This window comes from Ambystoma mexicanum, chromosome 13 (genome assembly GCF_040938575.1).
Source record: "Ambystoma mexicanum isolate Mex_15411 chromosome 13, UKY_AmexF1_1, whole genome shotgun sequence".
In the NCBI taxonomy this organism is placed as follows: domain Eukaryota; kingdom Metazoa; phylum Chordata; class Amphibia; order Caudata; family Ambystomatidae; genus Ambystoma; species Ambystoma mexicanum.
In genome coordinates this window covers 389,562,318-389,584,869 of record NC_090938.1, presented here as the reverse complement: position 1 = coordinate 389,584,869, position 22,552 = coordinate 389,562,318, and the positions used below count along the sequence as shown (strand labels likewise).

Genomic DNA, 22,552 nt, shown 5'->3' with positions numbered 1-22,552 from the left:
TTGAGTTGGTACTAGAATGGGGCTATAGGTAACCAAATTACAGTTAACAGACTCAGAACAACTATGCCTTTGGTCCTGTGAAGTAACAGAAGCTCTGCAGTGAATGGATAGTCAATGGGTTGAAGGATCCCTATGCGTGTAAGAAGTCAGGAAAAGGGTGAGCTTGGTGAAGTCCTGGCTTGAGCTGGGAGCCAGTCAAAGTGTTCCAGGTAGCTTCCACACTTCCAGGTAGAATCCTGGGTGTTGTATGCCCAGGGAGCTTTGTTTTGTAGGATTGACCCTCAGATGGTGCACAGGGTCCTCTGGCAAACCAGGATGTGGCGAAGGGAAATAAACTACACTACATAAAAACAATGCTACTACTCTCCTCTACACCCACACCTACTCCCACACTCACCCTCCTTTTGCTTCCCCAGTCACCTTGTCATTCACTTTCCCACTATTATTCTCACACACACCCACCTTTCACACACTCAAGCCCAAGTACCAAACTCTCCCACCAACCAATACCTCACATTGCACACTCTCACAGCAATTCTCCTGCAAACTCCTCTGCTCCATCCTTCCTCTGCCTGGTCCCGTGGTCGTCCTGTTCCTCCCTTGGCCTCACCCAAACAAGCCAAACCTCCTGCTTCCTGTCCTTCCTTTTATCCTCCCCCTCTTAGCTCTCTACCTCAGCTGGCTTCTAGAGCCAACCACTTGCTTTCCCCAGGGGAGAAGTTACAATCAGAGAAATATTCTAACTGAGTCTTAAGCTCTGCCCTTTTTTTTTTAATACATGGGTCTGCCATCTCCGGCAATGACAGCCTGCAACAGTCAATGTCCCAGTTCATGTGAGGGGTGCCCGACTGGAGGAGAATGCCTGCTCTATGATGGGGTGCCACTTTGTGGCCCCCACACAGGTGAGTGCAATGTTCATGAGCTGGCGAATCCCACTGGGTGCTCCACCCTGATGTGCACGGACATTGTGATGACCCGGGTCACTCAACCTGAGTGGGTGGATCCGACTGAAGTGCCCTGCGCTCTGAGTCACGCTGATATTCATGTGAAGGTGGGTCAGGCAGTAGCTTGCTACATTCAGGCGTCTTTCACTGCCTATTGCTTGCTCGTCTTTCTTTCTCACTGGTGGCCTTCTGGCTGCCCCATTTTCAGTCCTGCTGACATTGGAGATCCTATGAGACAAAGAGAAAGATGCTAGTCGAAATGGATCAGTGCAGGCATGGGGTGATGGATTGTGGTACTGTTCTTAAGCATTCAGGCACAGGAGGGAGGGATAGGGACTGGGATCCTCCAAACTCCCACACCACCAAACCGGGGTAGGACTGGCTCTGATGCAATCCCTGGTAGGCCTTCTACACCCACCTGACGGGGACAGATCTCTGCCCTGTCAGAGACCTCTCTCCTTCTCCAACATCCTCTACTGCACAAATGTCTCCTCCTTCTGCTGACACCTCCCTCTCCTCCAACCTCCTCCATATTAAACTTCCAGCCTCCAGCTTGCTTCTTGCTCTCCTCTCAGTACTCATTAAGAGTTTTCATTTGTTACCGGGACAACCACCAACAACAGAACGATGCAGCCTCTTTAGATATCTCGCTTCCGGTTCACGTGGACCAATAGCGAAAGGCACCCGCAGCGCTATTCCCATGACGACCAATTTTATTTAGCATTGCACGGCCGCGCTCACTCCTTTAGCTTTCAGTCCCAGCACACAGAAGCTACCGCTCGGCAGTCCACTACTGTTTGTCTTGAGGTAAGCCCCTTCGGCTTTCAGCCCACAACTCGCCTCTATAACAAGTAAAACCACGGCAAACGTGTAATAATTTTTGTTAGGCTCACACATCTTTGTACGGAGAGCTCGCGCTCCACCCAACACACTAACAAACAACTTCACAGTGAACTTGCTTACTTTTCCCCTCTTTTTCGACCACTGTGCATGTATACTGATGTTGTGGCATGCTCTATATACTGTCCCCTGCTAACTAGGAAAGTTATAGTGACAACACATTTTCTCTGTTTAATTTTCAGGGACAGAGTTTAATTGAGTCATCATAATTCCGATCAAAATTCCGTTAAGAGCCAACTTTCCGTGCCAGAAAAAACAGGTATTTACCTATGCTACATGTGGCGATAGATGCCACCCAGAATATAGCATTTTAAAACATAGATACTCATCAGATCCTGCACTTTTACCACCTTTTTGCAGCAGGGGTTCAGCGCTCTTTCAACTCCTTACAACAGGAACAGATGTTTCCTCAAGCATACCAGTCTAATTCTGTACCACTTCAGACTTAAAGCACCAAAAGACCCCGAGGTAAACTTTGAGATCTTGGATTCAGACTTGCAACATATTTCAATGAAATTCTCTCGCTCACAGTATTAAAAACTCCTCATTTAATTAGCCTTTTACTATTTTTTACACCAACAGGTAGTTCTATTTAGCTTTAAGGGGCTACCAACAGAAGAATCATCACCCGCAGGTGCACACATGCACCCTATGCACTACAGAATTAGAGACCACACAGCGATTAAGTCCAAGGACTGCTTTGTGCTCCATTCCAGACACGACTCGAGACTTGGGATATAAGTACCGGCAGGTAAAGTTATGGCCGGCTACTTTGAAGTTGAATTACATTTTTTTATTTTTTTCTCCGGCCAAATACATTTTGGCACCTACTGAGAGGGGGACTTACTGATTGCTCTTTGTATATTTTTACGCAGGGTCTCCAAACTGATGAAGGCGGGCCAATTGTATTTAATGACCGCCGAAACGTGAAGAGTTTGGTTTGCCATCAAGATCCACATAGGCAAAGAATTATTTTACCCGAAGACCCGGATATAGGCCTAACTTAGCCCAAGGACACTATCCTAAATCAGGATTCTCTGTTTTTCACCAAGCAAGTAACAGATACTCGGTGACACAGGGGATACTCAACAACACTTCATTTTAGGTGTATAATTGGGAATTGAACCAAGTTATCTAATTGACTCATTTTGTGTGTTTTGTTTTGCTATTCTGTTCCTGTATGGTGTTCATGATTACATTGAAATGCATCATGATTTCATTTGTCCATTGCACCATTTCAGTTTTTACTTTTAGGGACATTTCTTGGAAATATTGTATTGTTATGCCAAACATTTGTCTTTTTTCTTAGCACATGAGAATTAAAACACCAGATGATTTTCCGCTGCCCATTTGTTTATTAATTTGCACAGTCTTGATACATGACACTTGCTTTAACCTTGTACAGAGCATGTGTTTTCTCTCCAATAACTTCAACTGTCCATAGACACACTTTTAAATAACCATTCTGGATGATTGAATACCGATAAGTGATACCCGCTAAGTATAAGTAGGGTGCTTTCTAGAACAAGCTTTAGTTTATTTCTTTTTTACGGGTGGGATACACCTATATTTGCATGTACTCATCTCAGTACTCTACACTCTTGCCACTCTGTCAAACTCTTACCTCACACTACTACTCAAATACCCCACATACAGTAGGCTCCCTCTTCCCCTGGGGTGTTGCTTACTAATATTAAGGAAGCTTGTGTACTGAGGTGTGTGCTGGTTTGTGATGGAATCCTGGGTTGGTGGTCTTGTGGTTGAAAAGAGAGCTGGCCTGAAATAACATGAAAGCCTCCTGCCATCTTGGATTCCAGACTATCTATGGGTAGGTGTGGAGGTTCCTTCCCCAAATCTAGAACCTCTGGTGTCGTTTCCTGCATCAGTATGGGTCCCTCTGCTCTCCTAGTGTGACTTTGGAGTCATAAAATCACTTGGTAATCAGGGGAGGCTGTTTGCTACATTTAATCTTCCTTTGTCACAGGGAATTTGCAATAACATAATTTCCAACCCGTGAAGAGAATGGTGTGTGTTTATTTCTCTCTGTGCCTGTTCCATGTGAATCACTTTCTCAGATGCAGCTTTGTAACCACAGACCTCAACGGGTGGCATGAGTACAAGCATCTAAAACCTTCAAACTAACCATCCTGCTGTCTTCATCCTCCTTGATCGCTCTTCTGCTTTTGATACGGTCAACCATCCCATCCTGCTCAACTGGCTCTGTAATAACCTGGGTATCACTGATCACGCCCTGGCCTGGCTGACCTTCTTACTCTCTGATCGACCCTCCAGGTCCAACTCCTCTCCTCTATCTCTCTCTCTCTCTCTGCCTGTGGTGTTCCCCAGGGGTCAAATCGTTCTCCTTGGCTGTTCACCAATACCTGGCACCTCTCGCCCACCGCATTGCTGCTCTTTGCTCTAACTTTCAGTGCTATGTGGACAACACTCGGCTCGCTTTCAGGCTCCCCTCAGCCGCCTCTTCTCCCTCTCCTATTCTGGATTTCTGTCTGCATTCCAGGAGTGGCGTGCCGCCAATGATCTCTGCCTTATTGCCAGTAAGAAAGAGATCCTCCTCATCGGCTCACCAGCACCTTCCTTTCCTGTCAATCTCTGGCTGCCCTCTCTGGGCCCTCTTCCTGCTCCTACCAGTGAGGCTAAGAACCTCAGGGTCATCTTTCACTCCACACTCTCCTTCTCTCCTCACATCTCTGATGGCTCAAGTCAAACTAACAGTTGCACCCCCTAAGAGGTATTCTTCCTTTCCTCACTTTCACCCAGAAGCTCACTGTCACCAAAGCTCTGGTTCTCTCTAGGCTGGACTTCTGCAACAGCCTCTTTCTAAACCTACCTGCCGCTCCTCTTCGTCCTCTACAACTCAGAACAGGACTGCAAGACTTGTCCTTGGCCTCAAGCCCAGGGATCGTATCTCTCCAGCACTGGAATCTCTTAATTGGCTCCCAGTGGCAGCAAGGATCAATTTCAAGAGCCTCTGCATTGTCCACAAGGCTTTCTGGGGCCTGGGATCGCAATACCTCCAACTCTATCTACTGAAATAACTTCCTACTCGAGCTCTTCACTACTCCACCTCCAACTCCTTGAGGGCCAGTCGCTTCTCCAAGCAACAAGTTGTGGGCAGATCTCTTTCTTCGGCCGGTGCCTCCCTCTGAAACAGCCTGCCTGCCTCTCTGAAACTTGAGCAGAACCATCTCCAGTTCCGGAAGCACATCAAGAGCTTCCTCGTTGCTTCTGCCTTCTCTATTCCTCTCCCCTGCTGATCCCCTGTCTGATACATGCGCTGGTCATCTGGCACTGCCAACCCTCTGAATTTGTGCCCAGGTCCCTGCCTGTCCAGCTGCAAACCACCACTGCCTCTTGGCACCCCCTGCACTTGTGGTCTGTATCTGTAACCCTACAGTCTCCTCTCCTGTACTTAGACACTCGTTGTCTGCACTTCTAACACTTGCAGTTGCCACTCATTGGCTGCACTACTGTTATTTCCTGATTACTTGTCCTGCACTTGTCCATCTCCCCAACCCTGCTGGCACTTCTCCCCTCCCCGCTCCCCTGCACTTGCGCGATCTGAATGTCACTAAGCCTAGTAAGATCGTTGTTTTTGTCCTCCCTCAGTTTCCCCTCCGTTGCCTTGTCGTGCCTTAAAACACTTGTGTATAGGCGCGTTATAAATGCCATATGATATATATATTAACTGAAACTAATTCCTCCGGCACACGTGCCAAACAGGAAAATGAATGTCCTCAATCGACGGGAATTATGAAGAGTTGTAATATTGTTTCCTTAAAGGGAGAGGCTCCCCATCCTACACTTGAGTTTTGGTCTGGCTATGGAGCTTGACTGGCTCTCTGAAAGCATCCATTTTATGGAAGAAAACTCTGTGTATGGGCAATCCCATATCCTTATTCTGGTCAACGTTAAGGGCAGGTGTGATGTGGGGATGAATGCTTTGGTGGCTGTCCCTCAGGTCCAGGCCCTGCTTTAGGGGTAGAAGGGTGATCCTCCCTGGTACTGCCCCTTGAGGATCCTCCCTATCATCAGGGTTGGGAAAGGTTCAACTGTCCCTGTCACATCCTCTGCCTTAGTGCAGGGAATTCATATGGGGTGGTCTGGGGATACCCCATGCACCTCCTCTGGGTCAAGCATCCTCTAGCTTGGGGCTGCCGTTGCCCCCTATGACCACCCCACCGTGGATCCCCAAGGTCAGACAGGGGTCTTTGTTGCTCTAAGTACAAGGCAAGTTTACATACAATGCATTTTAGTGTAGATACATTTATTTTAGCATTGACTTTGGAAAAAAAGAAACTCAAAGGACTTTAGTATTTGTTGGAACATTGAATCTGTAAAAACCTTTTTTCTTAAAAAAAAAAAAAGTATATTTTCTTCTCTATACTGCTTACACTCTGTGCTAATCATCAAGTCACTGGGCCTCATTACAGGTCCGGCGGTAACCCTGCCGGTGCTTCCGGCGGTTTGGCCACCAGACCCGTAAATATTTACCAGTGCCTGACTTCCCGGTGCCACCGGAAGATTACAACCCCGGCGCCACGGAAAGTCAGGCACCGGTAAAATGTAAGTCCCCATTCCCATAGAGTACCATAGGACTCTATGGGAGTGGGGACACAGAAGCACCAGCACCATTGTTAACGGTGCTGGTGCTTACGTGACCAGTCTGCCTACCATGGCCGCTGTGCCTGGCGGGGTCAGACCTGTTGGACACAGTGACTCCATCAGGCAGACTAGGAATGTGGCGGTCTGGAAACAAGAGAGCCGGTGAGCTTACTGGCACCCTTGTTTCCGGACCACCACTATTGTGAGTTTACCTAGTTTGTTTCTTTCTCATTATAAACAATGCACGGCCCTGGCTTCTCATTTCATCTCTAAAACCCAGGACATCTTGTCCACCTCCTCGTCCTCTCCTCCTCCTCCCTCTACTCTCTTCTCTACCTCCGGCCCCCCTGTGGCCACCACTCCTCCCTATTTCTCTTCCTTTCCTCTGTTCTCGCCTGACAAGGTTTCTGGACAAGTTTGATCTATGAATGTCTCATCAAACTAGGTTCTTCCCTGTTCTTCCAAAATCATCAAGGACCGCATTGACACCCTCGCTCCTACCCTTGCTGACTTCTGCAACCACTCCTTCACCACTGGAGCCTTCCCTTCCCCCCTCAAGCACTCTCTTGTGCACCCTCATCTCAAGATAACACCTGGAAAAGCTGGCCATCTCCCAGCTGCATCTTCACACTGAATCTGTTGGTTGTCTCCATGACCATCAGTCTGGCTTCAGAGCAGCCAGTAGCACGGAAACTGCACTCCTGAACATCTGTGAAGACCTGCTCTCTAACCTTGATTCTAAACTCCCCTCTGTCCTCATCTTACTCGATCTCTCTTCTGCCATTGACATGGTCAACCATGCCATCCTGCTCAATCGTCTCAGTCATAACCTGGGTATCACCGATAAGACCCTGGCCTGGTTGACCTCGTTCCTCTCTGATCGACCCTACCAGGTCCAACTTGGGTCCTTCCTTTCCTCTATCTCACTCTATACCTGTGGTGTTCCCCAGGGGTCTAATCTCTCTCCCTTCTGTTCAACCAATACCTGGCACCTCTTGCCCACCGCATTGCCGCTCTTTGCTCCACCTTTCAGTGCTATGCGGATGACACTCAGCTCGTTTTCAAGCTCTCCTCTGCCACCACTTCTCCTTCTCTCATCTCTGACGGTCTGTCTGCAATCCAGGAGTGGTGTGCCACCAACGATCTGCCTTAATGCCAGTAAGACAGAGATTCTCCTCATCGGCACACCTGCATCCTCCTTTCCTGTCACTCTCTGGCCAGCCTCCCTTGGCCCTCTTGCTGCTCCCACCTGTGTGGCTAAGAACCTCAGGGACATCTTCGACTCCACACTCTCCTTTTTCATCACATCGCTGAAGTCTCTAAGAAGTCAAACAACCAATTGCACCTCCTCAGAGGAATTCTTCCTTTCCTCTACTTCCCCCAGAAGCTCACTGTCTCTAGAGGTCTGGTTCACACTAGGCTGGACTACTGCAACAGCCTATTTCTAAATCTGCCTGCTTCTACTCTCCGCCCTCTGCAACTCATCCACAACAGGACTGCAAGACTTGTCCTTGGCCTCAAGCCCAGGTATCGTATCTCTCCAGCACTAAAATCTCTGCATTGGCTCCCAGTGGCTGCAAGGATTCATTTTAAGACCCTCTGCATTGTCCACAAGGCCTTCTGGGGCCAGGGTCCTCAATACCGCCAACTCTCTCTTCATAAATAGCTTCCTACTTGAGATCTTCGCTCCTCCACCTCCAACTCCAACTCCCTCAGGGTCAGTCGCTTCTCCAAGCAATGAGTTGGTGGTAGATCTCTTTCTTCGGCTGGGGCCTCCCTCTGGGACAGCCTCCCTGCCTCTCTGAAACTTGAGGAGAACCATCTCCGGTTCCGGAAGCACCTCAAGACCTTCATTTTTGCTTTTGCCTTCTCTCTCCCTCTCCCCTGCTGGTTTCCTGTCTGATACTGCACTGGTCACCTGGCTACCCTCTGATTTTGGGCCCAGGTCCCTGCCCGCCAGATACACACCTGCACTGCCTCCAGGCAACCCTTGCACTTGGGTCTATATCTGTAACCCTACAGTCCCTGTACCTGCACTTTTGGACACCTGTTATCTGCACTTACCCTTGCACCTGCCACCTACTGGCCGCACTTCTTGGCATTGTTGAGATCCCATGTACAGCACTGCACCCTCCCTTTTCACCTGGCACTTTTACCCTCCCCCACCCCTGCTCTAGGGCAATCTCAATGTGACTTGGCCTAGTAAGATCGCTGTCTCTGTCCTCCCTCTCTTCCCCCTTCCTTGCCTCATCGCGCCTTGAAACACTTGTGTATAGGCACGTCACAAATGACATATCATATCATAAACAACAACAGTGACTGGTGTAAACTGTGTATTTTTAGTAGGTGAAAATCAGTTTAGACATGGCTTTCAAATTGTTTGAAGAATTATGCTCATCTTGTACTTTGGTATTTTCCATCACATATCTTTGGGCCATTCTCATCTGGATCATGATCATATCAAGGTGGGAGAGGAACCCCTCCAACTTGGTCAAAGAAGGTTACCAGGACAAAAGCCAGAGCCAGCCCTGTTTCTAATGCGGGGAGTGGGAGTCTCACTAGTCCCCTGTATGTTATTAATGGTGCCACTCCTTGTCACATGATGCCTTCCGGTACTCTTGCTGGCCACCGTTCTCCGTTTCCTGTTTCAGCACTATAGAGGGCAACCAAGAAAACCCTGCCCGGAGCCTGGGGAACAGAATCGAGAAGAGACAAGGAATGGACATGAATTCCCCTTGTCAAACAGAGAGGGGACACCAAACCTACAAACCACAGGCGGCCCCCAGGTAAATGGTGAGGCAGCAACTGGGAGTGGGAAGAGACTGCAGGGCAACAGCAGAGACACAAAAATTCTTCCAAAATCGAATTTGGAAAAACTCACCTGCACAGGAGGAAAATCACAAGGGATCTGAGGAGCCTGAGTTCTCAGCTACTACCTTGCCGGCCAACACAGAAAAGGGGGCGGGCCTAAAGCATTTTTTTTAAAGCATATCACTTGTGTGACCCAGCTTGCAGGGAAATAAGAGCTTTCGATTGGCCCGTACAGTCAGGTGAGCTAAACAGACAATGGAAGGGGGCAGATAGAACCAGCAGGACCACAGCATAAAAGAATGACAGAACAGGAGGCAGAGTGAGAGTTGCAGGTGTGACTTCAGGCAGTGGAGTGGCAGACCAGGCCCAGGATGGAAGGAGGAGTATACTGCTGAAGAGTTGGTGGCAGAGTTCAGGTGAGGTATTTGCAGAGGGAGAGTGGTATCAGTTATGTGGTGTGTAGCGTGAGATGGAGCACATGTAAAAGGTTAGTGTGTGAGAGAGAGAAAGAAAGTCATGAGAGAAAGGGGGACGTGTAGGGGGAACTCGAGAGAGAGTATAGTGGGAGAGGGTGGAGAGATTATAAAATGGTAGAGGGAGTAGTGGTGAAGGTCAAGTGAAGTAGGGGGTAGATGTAGTTTCAAGAGATAGGCAGAGAGAGTGTGGTAAGGTTACAGCAGAGAGGTGTAGATGTGGGTAGGATAGAGAGGTGTGGACAGTGGAATAGAGAAGGGAGAGTAGAGTATCAAGTGGAGAAGAGAGAAGGGCAGAGAAGAGGGAGGAAAAGAGAAGGGTAAAGAGAAAGGAAAGCATTAGGAGCGTGGAGAGAGCGTGAACATTGGAGCGACAGAAAAGAGCGCGGGAAGAGGACCAAAGTGAGTGAGACAGGACAGAAAAAGGAGAGGGAAAGAGAGGGAGATAGAGTATAGTTATCAGCAAGAGAAGAGAAACAGAGTGACAGAGAGAGGACGAACCAGCAGGTCTTACATTGTCAAACTTAAACCATCAGATCTCCAAACCCCGAGGCAGCCAGATAGATAAAGCTGTTGCCTTTAGGCCCTCACTAAAAGCTAACACTAGATAGTAGGCGTTATCGATCTCTAGTTGCCAAACTGCGGAATAGCGGAGTCTGGGCTAGGGAGGAAGAGAGGGACGCCCCATACTGTACTCACCCCTCTCCATCTCCAAAGCATAAGAACATTGAACAGTCTGCTCTCAGTAGATTTGAATAATTTGTACTGCTTATGTTGCGAGAAATAAAAACCTCTTTCAACTCTCTTGGAGACTTCACGAATTTGTAATGCCATCTGTGACACCATACTCTATCTGCAAATAGTGTATACATTAATAGCCTTTACTTTGCTTCCCCACACATCGTATACTTGGTTGAACATGGTGTTTGAATCACATCCAACAGGTCTGGGCTCTATAAAAAAAGTACAGCTTACAACTATTAAGCACTATAGTCCATTTGTCAATCTTGCAAACTATATCTGTCTATTTATTCTGATAGTGGTTGGAATAGCCTGATAGCCAAACAAACTAAGTGTGTTGTTTAAAAGAATACTATCACCGGATGCTGCAAATGTATGGAGTTATTAAGCTATGTCACTTCATTGCTGCTAGCCTTCAAGACCACTTACTTAATTTAATTATGGTTTTGCGGTCCCGCTAAGTATTGCTCGTGCAGAATTAACCTTTATTTGTGTCTTTTGTTTGTTCCACCTCTATTCTTGCCCCTAATAATGTTCTGACAGGTCATCACCTTTTACATTTTCCCTTGAAACACTTCTACTCCCACTGTTTCCCTCAGATGCTCTCTTTCCCAGTGTCATTATTATTCCTCCTAAAACCTGGCTCAACTTGAAGCAGCCCCGCTAGAGTACACTGAGCCTTGGCCCACTAGTGCTTAAACCACTTTTCCTTCAAACTCGGGGGGGGGGGAGCACACCTTGTCTTTAGTCCCCATCTTCTTCTGGACACTGTGTAACCCATACATGAGTGGACCGTAAAGTCGGGCTCTACAACCTGCAGCTCTCCAGCTGTTTTGTGCTACAGATCTCATGATCACTCACCATTGACTGTAGTGGTTAGAGCTGATGGGAGTTCTAGTCCAGAACGCCTGGAGAGCCAAAGGTTGCAGACCCCTGTGTTAAAGGCACTGGTCACTTCCGATTCTAGGTTTTTAATTTTCCCCAAGCTTTTGCAAATACTTCCCCTTCAAATGTGCAGTTTTATTTTTATCAACTTTATTTTATTCGGCTGCTTGCATGGGTAGGGCGGAGTCGAGATATATATCTGGCATTAGACATTCAAATAATAACATCCCTGTGCAAATAGGTAATTTGCCCTGCACCCTTCAAGTTTGCTTCTCCCTTTTCCCCTAGTCCGGTAGCAGCTGGCTGAGAGGGTCTTGTTTCAAATATTGTCCTGAAGGAATAGGCTCTGGAGCCGTGGTTTGTGTGTCTGAGAGGGGGGGAGGAGTCCTTATCATAATCCAGGAGGGCGGCCCATACATCCGTGAAGCAGTGCAATAGGCCTTCCTTGCCTGCTGTGACCTTTTCTGCCACCAGTATGTCCCATATCTTGACCCACCACAGGGACATCAACGGGACTTCAGGAGATTTCCGCGCCTGGGCAATCGTGATTCTCCCCATCAGGAGGAGCTGGGTTATTAGTTTATCTATCGTCAAAGACCTTGCATAGACCTCTGGCACCTGGGCGTCCAGGAGAAGCACTTCAGGGATTCTTGGGAGTTTAACCTGGTTGACGGCTTTAATCACTGTCACTGTGGGTCCTCCCAGAAGGCTTGGGCGGAGGGGCAGTCCCACCTCATGAGTAGATAAGAGCCTAGGTTCTCACATTTCCACCAGCATTGCGGGTCCAATGCATTCATAATATGGGGCAGTTGCACTGGGGGGTGGGGGGTTATTACCGGGGAAGAAGCAATTTAAGTGCGCATTCCTTGTTCGTCACACAGGTTGAGGGGTATAGTTGTTTCTCGGCCAGGTGCCCACCCAAGTCAAGTCTTCAATTGGGCACCTCAGGTCTTTTTCCCACTGGGTCGTATATGTCAGGCGATGAGTTGACATGTCCTCCTGCAATACCTTGTATAGCCTGGAGACATTCCCCCCTTGTAGTCCTTCCTGTAAGGTGTGTTCAATGGGGCTGAGATTATGCGTCGCCTTCTGGTAGACAAGAGGGTGTGTGTACCAGTGACGAAACTGAGCGTAGTAAAATCTGTCACTTTCGCCCATCTGAAATGTTCCCTTACGGTCCTCGAAGGTGTGTGGCTGACCGTTAAGAAATAGCTGCACCAGAGTTCGTAGCCCGCCCCTCACCCAGTTTTTAGAGTTTGTAGGGTGCATGTCTGGCGTGAAGGCTGGGTTATTAAGGACCGGGGAGCGTAGACCCAGGCTGATCGGGATGCCTTTGAGTTTCATGGCCCAGTCCCAAATCTTTTCTGTAGCTTTTGTGGAGTAGGCCCGGCCAGTGATTCCTTGCCATTTGGGGGATGTGCGGGAGGGAGCAAAGGGGCAGCGGCAGTCTTGATTGTTCTATCTCCACCCATTTTGGGAGGTCTGCCAGGGAGAGCCATGCCTGGAATCACGCCAGTTGTGCCGCCACGTAGTATTTATGCAGGTTCTGGACCCCCAGACCTCCTAAGCGGCCGTTGCCCATCATTACCCTTTTAGGTGTTCTTGCTTTTAAACCCCTCCATATGAACTGTAGCATTTTCTGTGCTAGGCGAAGTAGTGGGGTACCAGGAGCACTATGGAGAGAGTAAATAGGCACCTCGGGAGAAGGTTCATTTTGCAAGCTGTGTTGATCCGCCCCATCAGCGAGATCTCTTGGGTGGTCCACCTTTTCAGGTCAGCCACTAATTATTTAAATAGGAGGGGGACATTTGCTGCATATACTTCGCCTGGGATGGATGGAATGTGTACCCCTAAGTAATCTATCATCTTCAAGTTCCAATGGATGGGACATAAGGGTCGGAGGGCATCTAATTCTGTTAGGGTCAATCCCACGCCCATGCCGATGATTTATGGTAGTTAATAGCGAACCGTTCCACCTTACCAAATATTTCTAGTTCTGCAAGAGAATGTTGGAGGGAGTGGTGTACATTCGTTATGGAGAGCAGGACGTTGTCTACATAGAGGGAGAGCTTGTGGTGTGTCTGGCCCAGCTGGATCCCCTCAATAGTGTAATTGTTCCGAATTCGTTGGACCAATGATTCCATTACCCGGCTGAAGAGTAGGGGAGATAAGGGGTATCCCTGTCTCATCCCACAAGTCAAAGAGATGGGAGCTGTATGGCCTTGGTTAACCCTTAGAGATGTTTTAGGTGAGCTATAGTTGGCTAGGACCATTTTACGAAAGAGGGGGCCGAACTGAAAGGATTCAAGAGTTAATTTTAAGAAAGGCCAGTCCACCTTATCAAAGGCTTTGGTCGCGCCAAAACAAGGAGTACCAGTTTCTGGTGGTCTGAGACCACCACTTCGACCAGGTCTAGGGCCTGCCGAATGTTATCTCCTGTGGACTTTCCTTTGATGAATCCAGTTTGATCTGAATTAATTATTTTAGGAAGAACGAGTGAAAGGCAGTTGGCCAGCACTTTGGAATAGATGTTGGCATCTATGTTAAGTAGCAATATGTGCCTGTATGAGGTACAGTCTCTAGGGTCTTTGCCAGGTTTCAGTAGGAGGATCGTTGAAGAAACCTGCATTGACGGGTTCCTTGAGCCGGACTGGCGGAAGGAGTTATTGGCGATAACACCATACATGTAGTGTGCCCTGTAGCATACATTTTTCAGGATCATTTGTCCGTTCTTTTCTGCCGATCTTATATATTCGTCGGTCATCTCCCTTCTACCCAATGGTGAGGCTGCAAAACAGGATCGTCAGGGATCATTGGCTTATGATGATGCGCCGGACATGCTTTTCATCCTCTTCTGCGTGATTTCCATTATTGATACCAGTGAGTGTTGCTGTCTGGAGTTCTTGACCCTCACCCCATGTTCTTCTTGTCTTCATCGGTGAAATCTGTTGAAATCTGTTGGATCTTACTTTTGATATCTTTAGTCTCTATCGGAAAGCTTTATCAAATACTGGGAACACCACAGAGGAATGCACTATGCTTTGCTTTGATATATTGTATTTCAGAGCTGCTGTTTGTCTGTCCTGATTATCAGTATTTACCACATCCTGTTCATTTTCTTAATACTTTCCTTTACCATTTGCTGTTAGTTTTTGCTGTGCCTACTCGGGTGTCCTCTGGCTGCAGTGCCTGACTTAACATAGTAGCCATCTCTATGAGAAGAGCTCCATCCTTTCCCATGCTAGTTCCCAAGCAGCAATGTTGCCTCCCCCAGTAGTGGCCTGCCTCCATCCGAGCCTTTACTGGTGACGTTGCCATCTTTTGCTGCTATGTTGCCAGGTCAAGTTCCTCACTGGAAGCCTGGACTCCATTTGTTCTCTCTGAGATACAGCCTTCAGCCTTGAATCACTGCATTACATTTACCATGGGGGGGGGAGATCAGATGATGCCTGCGTCCCTCCACTCTTGCTTTGCTTTCATTGCCGGAGAGTTAGGCAGCTGCCTCGTAGACTGTATCCTCTGCTCCCTTAAATTCGATTGCCACTCAGACCTCTGTTCCTGGTATGCCTAATGCCCTGGTCCTGCAGCAGGGGATGTTCCCAATGTATGGCCTATGGCACCACCTCCTCTACTTTGTAAGTCACTACCATAGCTTCTAGTTATCTTTTACCATCAGAGTAGACGTGTCCCATATTCAATACTTAAAGGTCTGAATCTCGCTGCTATCCAGAGTGGATCCTTTTGATAATAGTTTATAGTATCACTAGTGGTGCTTTGCCACTGTTTACAACCAAACACACCTTTGTTTTCCCAGAGGGATGCTGCTTGCGTCTCACTCTCTTTCTGGCCGGTCTCTCCGATTCTGTTAAAAATGCAGGGCATATACATTTTGGACATAGATAATACAAACCATTCTTTAACACTGGAGTTTGCTAGTCAATCATCTCGGCTTGGGAGGGAGGAGATTAGCAGTGTAGGAGCTTTTCTTAGATTCTCTTGATTCAATTTCAACTTGTCTTTTTCCTCTACATTTTCGTGGTGTGCTACTGAATTAACTCATATGCTTCGACTTCCTAAGATTTAGATTTCTTTGCATTCCTTCTGCAGCCCAAAGCAGCTTTAAACATCGAGAGCTTAGGGACGCTGCCTCTCCAGAAGGATCCTGGCACTCTGCCTGAATACTTGCCTGACCAAGACCCTCCACGGGGCAAGCCTGCACCACCTGGCAAATAAACATATGCGCATTTACATTAGAAATGGCTGTGATTAGTTCCCATGCTCCCCAGATGCCACTGTGGCCCCCTCTGATGCCTTTTTTGACAATTTGGCCCTCCTCTGTTTCTGTCTGGACTGGTGGTAGTGTGGTGGCTGGATGCCATTGATAACTTATTCGGTAGTTTTGCCACCGTCCTTCTTCTTGGTGTGGGTGAGCTGATGCTTGTTCAGGTGACCAGAGGTCTTGAAGGTCTTGTCACAGTCAGAACATGTGTATGGCCGCTCACCACTGTGGATCCTGACGTGGCGCCGCAGCAGAAAGGAGTAGGTGAAGGTCTTGCCACATTCAGAACACAGGTAGGGCTTTTCGCCGGTGTGCACCCGTCGGTGCTCAGTCAGCTGTGATGAGGTGATGTAGGCCTTGTTGCATGCCTCACACTTGTAGGGTCTCTCACCGGTGTGAGTGCGTGTGTGCTTGGCTAACACAGAGGAGCGTGAGAAGGTCTTTGGGCAGAAAGAACAGCAGAAGGGCTTCTCACCAGTGTGCGTGCGCTGGTGCCGCAGCAAGTCTGACGAGCGGAAGAAGTTATTGCCACAGTAGTCACAGCAGAAGTGACGCTCCCCGGTGTGGAAGCGCTGGTGCTGCACTACGTCCCAGGGCCGTAGGAAGCTCTTACCACAAAGCTGGCAGGTGTGCGTGCGCTTTGCCCAATGAATGCGGCGATGCTGCGTCAGATGTGAGGATGACATGAAGGCCTTTGCACATTGAGGGCAAGCAAAAGGTCTCTCTCCACTGTGCACACGTGTGTGGTTCTCCAACTGCCTTGACTGGGCAAAACTCTTTGCACATTCTAGGCACTTGAAGGGCTTTTCACTGCTGTGAGTCATCTTGTGCTGCAGGAGGGCTGACGACCGGAAGAATGCCTTGCCACAGAGTGCACAGGAGTAGCTACGGCCCTCTGGGTGCGCGCGCATGTGATAGCGTAGGTCCCAGAGCCGCAGGAAGTCTGTGCCACAGTGCTTGCACAAATAGCTAGCTGTCTTTGCTCTTGCCCATCGGGCCACTTGGAGTGGGCTGGACTCCTTCATTGCTGCTGGTTAACCAAGAAGGGCTTGCCATCTGTTAATACTTGAAAATTGTCAGTCTTTCAGTCCATGCTTCAGAACGGCCTGGTCCTCAGCCCACACTTGCCACCTGCAGGTAAAGCAGATAAAAAGAATCATGTAATGGCAACCATACAGGAACCAGTGGAATACTTTTTCTTTGGGTATTCACGTTTTTATTCGATTTTCTATAGTACATTTCAGAAAAGTTTACGCAAACATGGGCCAGGCTTGGCAAACACAAGTCCAATGTTTACATTAGCTCCAAGAACCTCCCCCATATCCCTCCATACAAGTTCAATTTGAGACATTCTGCATACATCATAAATCCAAGAAGACTTGCTAGGGATTATGACATTTTTCCAATCTCTCAAAATAATCTTTTTGGCGGAAAGTGCCACTCTAAAAAAACCAGCACCCCTGAGGGTCGCCCAAATCTTCCAGTAGGCAACCTTTCCGCAATATTACAGACTGAAAGTCAAAATCCATATATGTTATTAAAACTTAATTCATGGTTCTTGTGACTTCCAGCCACAACGACCTCACCTTTTAACAATCCCAAATCATGTGTGCAAAGGATCCTTCCATGCGGCCACAGCCCCAACATACATCAGTATGACACAAACATCACTCATGCATTTTGACTGGTGTCCTGTATACAGTATTCAGTATTTTGACCTGGCGGGCTCTTTCCACTAGATTCAGCGATGTCACAATAACATTCTCACACATCTTTTCCCATCTCTTGGCCGTCACCTCGGAGTCCAGGCATTCAGAACAAACCCTGAAAAGTTGCACATTTCGGCCTCAGAAGCTCACCAGGAATTTGTACATTTTAGACACAGTGGCCCTTTACTTTTAGTGTCAGTAGGTGTCTCCTAAGAACATCATCATTTGATACTTTCAGCTCTCTCAATGCTTGCCTTAATTTCCGATATTCACTGTATGTGCATCCTTGAAGGCCACTTGTGGCAACCAAATTGTGGAAAGTTAACCACCTGTCATCCTCAATCAGATTTCCGATCCACTGCACCCCACTCAAGAACCAGTCGGGCCAGAAAAATGGTTTCCCTTCGATCTTGACACATCAATTTAACCAAACCAATGACCTTGCCGGAACACTGTCCCATTCCTCAGTTATCCCCTCCAAATTTTCCCACGTTCTCATAAAAATAATCTGTCGCCGCTGATGCTGAATGACCCCTTATGTTCATGGATGTCAATAGTGCCTGAGGGGACAGCAGCGTGCTCAGTTCCGTCTCTGCCTTTGTCCAATTGTCAGGCGAATTCTCCAGGAATGGTATCAGATGTATGCCAGAAAACGATAGATGATATAAAGCAAAGTCTGGGATCCCGAGACCCCATCTCTCGCAAGCAAGTTGTAACTTCCACAATTTAAGCCGTGGCTGTTTGTTTTCCCACAAGAAGTTTTGTATCAAGCGGTCAATCTCTTTGACATTTTTCTTTTTTATGTGTAGTTGTAACATGCTCATCACATAATTTAAGCGTGATGCAGATGACATTTTGATGGCATTTACCTTCCCCCATAGCAATAACTTGAAGTCAGACCATCTTGTAAGTTCCATCTTCAGCTTTGAAGTTATACACTTCAAACATTAACATCCATCATGCAGCGATTTGTTAGCCAGGTACCCAGATATTTAATTTGCTTCACAAACCATTGACATCCAAGCCTCGTGACACTTGTGCTGGAGCAGGCAGATGAAGCCGGCATGGCTTTAGATTTTGCCCAATTGATTTAGTATCCTGAAAAAGAATGAAACTCTTCTATTTGCCTCTTTATAGCCGACAGTGGGGAGTCACAGGTCCTTAACACCAACATCATGTCTCTGCATACAACCATGCCTTCTGCAACACATCTCCCTACTGTACTCACATCTTTTCATCGCGACTTATCCTTTTCGCCAGTGGCTCCATAGCCAATACGAAGAGCAGAAGCGACAGTGGGCAACCTTGCCTTGTTCCTCGGCCTAGTTCAAACGGCTCGGATGACCATCCATTAGTATTCAACAACGCCATTGGTTTTGAATAGAGTAACAATATCCAGTGTACAATATCTGCACCAATTCTATAATTCTTCAGAAAAGCAAACCGGAAACTCCACTCAATTCTGTCAATTGTTTTCTCTGCGGCCAATGAAAAAGCAGCCACTTCTCAGTTCAATTTATTGCATTCCTCCAATGTCAGTATTAATTTACACCATGTTAGTGGAAGGGCTCCGTCCTTTCACAAAGCCGTTACTGGTTTGGATTGATAAAATGCTCCAGAGTGTTCTCGACCCTCAAGGAAGTGCTTTGGCCAGGATCTTATTACCAGTATTGATTGACCTGTACTTCCCTACCAAAGTCTGTGTTTTCCTATTCTTTAGTGCTACAGAAATTGACGCGTGTCTTGTCATTGCAGGCAATACAGCACTCTGCCTAGACTCGATGAACACCTTTGGTAAAAGCTTGAAAACAACTCTCGGCATGATTCGGCAAAACTCTGCAGGTAGCCCATCTGGACCAGGGCACTTTCCCCCATTTAAGTGGCACATTGCCCCCCATCAATTCTTCCACCAACAGAGCTAGATCCAAAGATGTTTTCGTTCCATCGGGTAATTTATTCAAACCACAGCCATCCAGATAATCCCTTAAGCTTGTGTCTGCATGCCGTTTGTCAGAAGTATGTAATGTAGACTAGAAGTTAAGGAATTCTCTATTAATCTTAGCAGGGTCAAATATTAGCCCTCCTGACCATTGAATTATTGCACTGATTGTTCTGCTTCTTGGACCCTCAAGTGGTGTGCCAGCAGTCTGTCACATCTTTCGCCACCTCCGTAGTTACTACACCAGGTTCTAAAACGGAGTTTATCTTGTTCAGCTGAAATTTCCTACCGGTTTGTACCTTCTTGGCTTCTACAGTTGGATTTGACACATTTCTTCTCTCTAGCTGTAGGACTTCAGCTTGCTGTGCTGATTAGCTAACACTTCAGCACTTCTCTTGCTGGATAGATCTACAAATAAGCCACGCAGATAACATTTACATGCTTTCCAGGTTGATATCACACACACCTCTGGAGACCAATTTACAGATATGCATGATCTGAATGACACAAGGCGTAATAAGATCGTTTGTCTTGTCCTCCCTCTTGTCCTCCCTCTGTCTTCCCTCCCTTGTCTTGTTGCGCCTAGAAATACTTGTGCACAGGCTCGTTATAAATGACTTGATTATCATCATATCATATAAAGAATTCTGCCTCCTTCACAATCTTATCAACCAGACCAATATCATTCAACAAGGCAGTATTCATCTTCCAGTAATTTGATTTCGGCAATATGAAATGGAATTCATTCTTAGATGTGCGCCTTGGCCATTTTCTTCTTGTGTTTGTCTAGCACCTTTTTACTAGAACCCCCGCCTTGCTCATTCAGGCTGGGAAGTGCATAAGGACTACCGGCAGTCATTTTGCAAGGCCCCGGGTCAGAAAAAAGGTGTAAGGAAAAGGATAGATGGTTTGCATTAACCCATGTCTTCTACAGCTTTTTTCCGATCCGGGGCACTGTGTGGACTAACCATGTCCGTCAAGTATATCCTCCTCAGCCGCAAAACACCACGATAGTTACCACCAGTCTACAGTGTCATGTTGGCATTAAATCAATGGGTGCCAATTAAATCCACTGTGAATGCCTCGTTATCCTTGATTGCGGGAGGTATCTGCACTTTTTCTAACACGGGTGGAACATAAATGGTGTGAGCGATTTCAGCTTTTATAACATCTTCTTACCACTATGTGTTAGAAACCATTAAAACTGCATGGGTGCGTCCTTTTGCACAGAAGTGTTACTGTAAGTGGTCCCCACCCGCACTCCTTCATTTAAATGACTCCAGTAAGCGTGCTGTATACATGGGTGTCAAACTAACACACATACACACAAACATTGGTGAGTGACTGATTCACAAACACTGATGCTGAGATACTTTGTCCTAGAACTCTGATGAAGGAGGGGAACTGTTGCCGCTCTGCAGAGATGCACACAGCCTCATGTGTGTGTTTTGCCCGTAAAAGTGTACACACTTCAGTGAAACTTTACACACAGTGCGCCGACCTGGGCTTTCGGAGAGAATGGAAGCCCCTTCTGGAACCAAGCCAGTGTGGTAGACTACGTGCTGACATCGCATGAGATTATTTTTGCATAAACCTATTTGATGCTATCTTATTCAACGCTTGTATGTACTTTGTGTGGTTGAAATACATATTGTAGCGAAGAGTAGCAGTCCTTGCAGCTACTCTGTTTTTCATGTGCTGGCTGTGGAGTCTGACAATCCTATCTACTATTGCTGGGGCCGGTTATAGGTGAATTTTGCCTAAAATCTCTTGCTACCCACAGAGCAGCGTGGAGTAGAGAAGAGTAGCAGTCCTTGCAGCTACTCTGTTTTCCCTGTGCTGGCTGTGGAGTCTGTTAACCCTGCTGTGGAGTCTGTCAACCCTATCTACTATTGCTGGAGGCGGACCTTGGTGAATTTTGCCTTAAAACTCGTGCTACCCGCGGAGCGGTGCAGAGTAGCGAAGAGTAGCAGTCCTTGCAGTCTGTGCGGACTGTTGAGGTGGACTGGTTTAAAGGAGCTACTCTGACTATCGTCCTCCGGGTCCCACTTTGATAACGAACCGCCGTGCGATTTACAGCGAGAGAGGACCGCCCAAATTAAGAACTGCGACGTCTACCATACTACTACGAGGACTGCAGGTCAGGAGGATAACTACATGGGAGGGACTGTATTGGCGACACCAGAATTTACTTCTGTTCCCCATAACGACGCCAGTCCACCTAGGGCCCTGCACTTTCCCATCTAGTTCGGGCCCCTTACTGATCGATTTCGATATTGAAAAAACCCTTCCTGGAAATATTTCGCAAAAGCCCCAAGAACATCGCAAAGGATGGTGTCTGTCCATATGCCGGCTCTTACTTTGAATATCTATTAACACTTGCAGACATTTGTGTAACATCTAGAGGGCCTGTGACTGCCGGCTCCTTGCCTTTGAGCCAGTCCCTCCCATGGATGTCAAACTGATACCGCCCGGTACCTAGATACCTAGTTGAAGAGCTGGCGACTGCAGGTGTGTTGCCTTTGAGCCAGTCTCTTCACTAGCCGCCAAATTGGTGTCACTGGCGACGTCCCTGGCATCTTGTTGGGCCTGCTACGATATTGATTTGGATTATTCTCGGAAGTCCTTGCCAATCTTACTGGTACTCTTCTGCCATTTGGAAGGGCTCCCTCTTACGAGAACTCCTGATGGGTTCCCGTAAGAGGAACAAGACAGAAAAGTAGGTGCACACCAGAATTTGATATATTTTAAGGGAATATTCTCAAAGATACCACCAATGCGGTGTTAGTATTCTTTATTTCTCACAAGGTGCAGGGGAGGAAAGGAGGGTTTTGGCACAAAAACCCTATAGTAGACAAGAACAGAGGAAGAGGATCCAAGATTGGAGTCCTCCCGTCCCCTGCACACTCCGGGGCTACGCAGCAAAGGCGTAATTATTTAGGGAAAAATGTCAGTGTTCTATTAGAGAATTTTGTGAAGTAACATGTTAGATTTTGGTGTTCCTTATTGAAATCAAGCGAGAGTACTGTTAATGGTGTTAAAAAATAAAGGAGAAAGATCTCCCATTTATTCATAAATGGTAATTGAAGCAGAAGCAATCACGAATAACAGTACATTGTCTACATAATCATAGTTGACATAGATTCCACTTTGGATGGCTTGACGCGTTTCGAGGACAATCCTCTTCTTCAGAAGCCTCTGTGGAACTATTGTTGAACATAGTATATACATAGAAAAAGCAAAGAAAA

The 22,552-nt window shown here is 47.2% G+C and overlaps 1 protein-coding gene and 1 long non-coding RNA gene across 2 annotated transcripts in view; one reads left to right on the top strand and one right to left on the bottom strand.

The window, feature by feature from the left end:
- The first annotated feature begins 2,024 nt into the window (after positions 1 to 2,024).
- On the top strand, positions 2,025 to 2,574 carry LOC138521255 (uncharacterized). The gene is made up of 3 exons (XR_011282988.1): positions 2,025 to 2,103; positions 2,205 to 2,312; positions 2,427 to 2,574. It is a non-coding gene; the product is annotated as an uncharacterized lncRNA (long non-coding RNA).
- Positions 2,575 to 3,179: 605 nt separating this feature from the next.
- LOC138521253 (zinc finger protein 479-like) overlaps positions 3,180 to 22,552 on the bottom strand; it is a 31,578-nt gene continuing 12,205 nt past the window's right edge. The window contains exon 2 of the mRNA XM_069633952.1: positions 3,180 to 16,787. Within this exon, the coding sequence (XP_069490053.1) occupies positions 15,764 to 16,681 (918 nt within the window). The 5' untranslated portion in view covers positions 16,682 to 16,787 and the 3' untranslated portion in view covers positions 3,180 to 15,763. The remainder of the gene's footprint in view (positions 16,788 to 22,552) is intronic.